Source organism: Dreissena polymorpha, chromosome 3 (genome assembly GCF_020536995.1).
Source record: "Dreissena polymorpha isolate Duluth1 chromosome 3, UMN_Dpol_1.0, whole genome shotgun sequence".
Classification (NCBI taxonomy): Eukaryota; Metazoa; Mollusca; class Bivalvia; order Myida; family Dreissenidae; genus Dreissena; species Dreissena polymorpha.
Window position 1 is genome coordinate 88,560,800 of NC_068357.1, and position 4,992 is coordinate 88,565,791.

The following is a 4,992-nucleotide window of genomic DNA, read 5'->3' on the forward strand; positions in this document are numbered from 1 at the left end:
TATTGACAACGACAAGGTTTTTGCAAAGACTTGACCGTGCGACCTAGTTTTTATTTATCACAAGTGACAATTATTCGAACTATATTATCATTGAAACCAGTTGAAATCTCTTCACGGAGTGTGTTAGAGAAGCATTGAAAGTCATTTGTATAAGAAATCGATCCAGACTGCAACGGTAGTTCAGATGGAAATCATTCTGATTTTGTGTATTTTGTAAGTTTTGAATTCAGTGGTAAGTCTAAAAACAGCGTTAAAGCATTTTATGTATTATTTTGCTTTAATTTCGCTTTTATAAATTATATTTTTGCATTTTGATCAATTAAAACAGTTGTTTAGAGTAATTGATTATTTACAACCATTTATAATATGTGCACATGCAAACACGATCACAAGACAGGTATAAAAGCGCATCAAACACAGCGTCTAAAAGTTAAATAATTGATCACCGGCAAAATAAGTTATCGCTCCGCCAAATTAGGTTTGTTTACATAAAATACTTTTTCTGTCCCTCTGATATCTTGTGGATGTCGGGCCATGTGGCGGCGATAAACGACATCGGTTGATCCGTTACTTGCATTGACAGCTGGCGAGTTGCCAATCGAAGCATGTGACACAAGACTCACAAGTACAAATTATTCAGTGTCATAAAGAAATTTGCATTATAATAACTAAATGTATCTAACAACCCACAACAGTTATCTACCTAGAATGTTTCATTGAAGTTATTTCACGAATGCTTGAAGAAACAGTATCTCGTCCAGAATTTCCTGAATCTCGTTCATGATGACATTAGCCTCTACGATATGTTTCACTGGTAACTCATCTCCAGCGGTAACCGGAAGTACCGCGCGTTTCTTCTCATCATCAGTCTCTGTTCTGAACTTCATGGCAGCCGGCAGAATACTTCTTGGCCCCGTGCTCTTCAAAGGCCTGTAGGGAACCATCGCACGCGCAAAAGGATCCGGTTCCGGGTTACGAAGCAGTTGGGCGCGAAGCAACGCTTCTTCCAAAGGCTGAATGTGGTGGGTATGCCTCATCTTCGCTTCAATGCTTAACGGAAACGTGATCGATCTGCCGTGTGTTCGCTTCCAATGTCGTCGGGCGGATTCGTACGGCTTGCTGGATTCGTGGAGGGCGCGTTCGGTTAACAGCTGCAGCTCGCTGCTCATCGTGTCGAGTTCTAGCTGCATGAACTGCGTCTCCTCTCGCAGGTCCTTCACTTCCTGATCCTTTTCTTGCAGGAGCTTGGATTTGTCTCTCAGCTGCTGGTAGACGCTCAAAAACGGCGCGTGACGGTTGTGATCCCAGGGGCCGCCGTTTCTTTGCCTCGAGTTTCCTGTACAATACATACACTAGAATAGAGGAATGTTTATCATATGTGATTGTACGAAACTTATAAAATACATAACACATTTAATTATATCTATATAGCTTCAGACATTGAAATGGACATCGTTACGAGAATATTAAGTGGCTACACTTAACCTTTTACACAATAAAGCTAAAAACTGTTTTGTATAATATTAAATCCAGTTTTCACCTTAACTTTTCGTAAAGGTAAAAACTTCTTGTCAGAAAACTATTCCAAACCGTCAAATGATCAATCGAAGACACATTCGTTCATGGTAGTTCAAATAGTTCCGTGGACTGACCATACGAAGATAGATTGTAAGCTAAACTCTCATTTAATTACATACCTTGGACGTCGTACATTTTTCCGAGTATCTCCACAAACTCGATTTCCGCCAGTCGCAGCTCCGAAAGTCCGTCTCTGGCCATTTCCGCCAGCTCCTGAACGTAACGCACGGGCAGAGAGCACGAGATGACGACCCGACGGCCGGGCTCGATCCCTACGATATAAGCGTCCTTGGGCGACAGGAAGAGGACGCTGGCTAGTTTGAATCTCACCAACTCGAGGTCCTCTCGCGACAGTCTCGTGAAGTCTCGCTCGCTAAGATGACACCGAACCAGGCCGAATCCTTTAGCTGAAAATGGCATATAAAGAAGCTGAAAACAAATGACCGATATGGAATTCATTGTAAAACCAGTAAACCAAGCTACATGTTTGTCTTTTGCGTAAATAGATTTATGACTTACGCAATACTAATTATAGAGCAGCTATTGCACGTTTGTTTATATAGGGTACTATAGATCTTTCCTCAGTAGAACCGGTACTTAACTTTTGGGAAAGGATTGAACTCGCGATCACCCGATTGAAAAATGTCTATGATCATTAAAAATATGGAAGAACTCATTAAGAATGATTTTGTATAATTGTTTATGGTCATTGAGTAAGACTGGAAATAAAGACTAGTTCAAGACCGACACCTACGCAGGCTGGCTATCACCATGTAGAAGTGCATGGTGTCTTGATGATGTCGGTAAACTGGGTGTAATGCATGTGCGTACTTGGTGTCATCCCAAATCAGCCTGTGCAGTTCACAAATGCTAATCAGGACGAAACTTAAGGATTTTGTGGATTTTTTCGTTTTAAGTGTCTTCTAACAAAAAGTTGGTCTACGCAGTAAATGCCGTCCCTGATTAGCCAGTGCGACCTGCACATGCTAATCAGGACGACACTTAAGGATTTTGTGGAACTTTTCGTTCAAAGTCTCTTCTAACAAAAAGTCGGTCTAAGCAGTAAATGCTGTCCCTGATTAGCCTGTGCAGTCCGCACATGCTAATCAGGACGACACTTAAGGATTTTGTGGAATTTTTTGTTTAAAGTCTCTTCTAACAAAAAGTCCAATTACGCGGTAAATGCCGTCCCTGATTAGCCTGTGCGGACTACACAGGCTAATCTGAGACGACACTTTACGCTCATGATACCAACGCAAGGTAGCTAACTCCTTGTAGAAGTACACGGTGTCATGGTGATGGCGGATGTACTGGACCGCCTGCGTGTACAGATCCGTGTCGTCCAGACGCATGACGATCGTCTGCAGATGGTGCAGGTTATCTCGGCTGATGAAGCGTTGCTGTTGCAGACGACGCAAGATTTCGTCTGTCGTGCTCGCGCCGGCAATGCAGCCTTCCTCCAGTATCCAGGTTCCTGTTCGACATGAAAGAAGTACTCCCAGTATGTACCACACCGATAAGCCTGCGCGGTCAGTACAGGCAAATCAGGGACGGCAGTTTGCGTTTTTGTGGATGTTTTTTTTGCGTTTTCTCGTCTCTTTTAAAAGAAAATCCATTATAGGAGGAAAATGCCGTTCCCGATTAGCCTGTGTGATCTTCATGTGAGGCGACACTTTAAGCACATGCTTAAAACCCCGTTTTTCCAAAGCGAGGCTCAAATATTACATATAAAAAAGGCTCATATGTGCATGTTTACACCAAGAGGCTGTCGTGCAAGTGACATGCCTGGATAGTTACACAACATATAATCGATGCGAAATAAAACACTTCAAAACACGTGGCAATTAATGAAACTCTCGGAGCAGCTTTAGTTTTCGTCACGTTGCATGTACCAATTACTGCTGACATTAATAATAATACTTACAATAACGTTGTCCCAACATACACGCACATTTAAATATGAAGTACTTAGTATATCGTGTTAGTTTATAACAACGATGTTTTTAAAAGTCAATGAGAAATACGTATGCACACCCTAGCAATAATTTTAAAGCGGGTATGCTTACCAGTATGACTGACCATCGCATATTAAATGAAATGCAATGACTCACCGTGAAAAACGGAAATGATGTCATCTAAGTAGCAGTCTTCAAGTTTGAGGGCAATTTCTGCCATCAGGCTCTTGAAATCAGCATCTTTTGCCATGTCGTCTGCCTCGACGTCTGTAACTTCTGGTTGTATCGTTTGCACAATTTTCTCTGTACTATGCGGAATACGGACTGAACACAGGCCATCCTCCGAATTAGCCGGTGTTCTAAAGCCGTCTGCTTCTCCTGGAAGGTTCAACCAGTTCCATTTTTGTTCGTTCAAAACTAAGGACATTTTCGGGTTCATCGTAACAGACGGCGCGTGCTCGTGTTTAATTTCGCTCAACCCGTCGTCTGCTAACTTGGCGTTCTGAATCAACGCGTCTTCGTCGAGCGGACGTTGTGAGTACATCATATCACGTTTTTCTTCCACTTCTAGAGCATCCATGCATCTTGGCGAGTTATTTTCTGATTCAGGAAAGGCAAATTCGTCGCCCGTTATCTTCTCGTTTGATTCGTGTAACATGTCGTCTGAATCGTCGCGCTCAACTTCCACACTCAACCGGACCTCCTCTTTGGCGCTAGTTGTCAGTGACGCCATCAGAATCGCCTCAAGTTCATTAACGCAGCGGTTTTCCTCAACCTTTAAGCGAGGCTTAGGGTGTTTAATATAGTCCATTGCGCATTTTGTCAACCGAGCCCTTTCGATTAGATCGAACTCATCCAAATAAGGGTTCTCGTCTCCCGTCACGCCTTTGTCGTCTGCGACACCGGCACCTGGTCTGACGTCCTCCTCCATGGAATGACGCAATCCGTACTTTTCTTCAAATCGCTGTATGCAGTGAGCTTTACTAAAATCTGTACAAGAACACTTCGTAGGAACATGCATTTTAATAATTCATGTTTTTGTTATACACATTCTAGATAGGCATCTGTCGGATTTTTACCTTTGTTAGTTGTGAACTGTTTCAAAACACGTTTAAAAACAAGTTTGTCTTTGGCAAAAGTGCCACACTTCAATCAACACGGATCTAAGGTTTTTGGTACACACACTCATTGTGCTTAATACAAGTTACAGTAATTAACCAAATCGTGTTTAAAGTCACTATAACGCTCAAAATCAACGAAAATTTCGTTAAGTATTTCGTAAAAAAAGTAGGGATGGCAACGAATACCGATTTCGGTATTCGAATATTCGGTCACCCTTCCGAACGAATATTCGGATATTCGGTCAACATCTGTTAGAAAAAAGTCAACTTCGTTTACCGTACCATTACTCCACGAATTCTACTTTCGTTTTACCGGAAGTGACTAAATAATGACACAG

The 4,992-nt window shown here is 42.1% G+C and overlaps 1 protein-coding gene across 1 annotated transcript; it reads right to left on the bottom strand.

Annotated features, from left to right (window-relative positions):
• Window positions 1-291: 291 nt before the first annotated feature.
• Window positions 292-4,568, bottom strand: LOC127875157 (uncharacterized). The gene is made up of 4 exons (XM_052420009.1): window positions 3,690-4,568; window positions 2,834-3,052; window positions 1,698-1,985; window positions 292-1,336 (listed from the first exon to the last, which is right to left on the bottom strand). The coding sequence occupies exons 1-4, from the start codon at window positions 4,552-4,554 to the stop codon at window positions 723-725; spliced, it is 1,986 nt and encodes a 661-aa protein (XP_052275969.1). The 5' UTR covers window positions 4,555-4,568; the 3' UTR covers window positions 292-722.
• Window positions 4,569-4,992: the final 424 nt, after the last annotated feature.

Excerpts from the sequence above, each read along its gene's own strand:
- LOC127875157 (XM_052420009.1), bottom strand. The coding sequence starts at position 4,554 with ATGCATGTTCCTACGAAGTGTTCTTGTACAGATTTTAGTAAAGCTCAC. Across the intron at positions 1,986-2,833 it reads CAAGGAGTTAGCTACCTTGC|CTAAAGGATTCGGCCTGGTT; the intron begins GTTGGTATCATG and ends TGCCATTTTCAG. Across the intron at positions 1,337-1,697 it reads AAAAATGTACGACGTCCAAG|GAAACTCGAGGCAAAGAAAC; the intron begins GTATGTAATTAA and ends TGTATTGTACAG.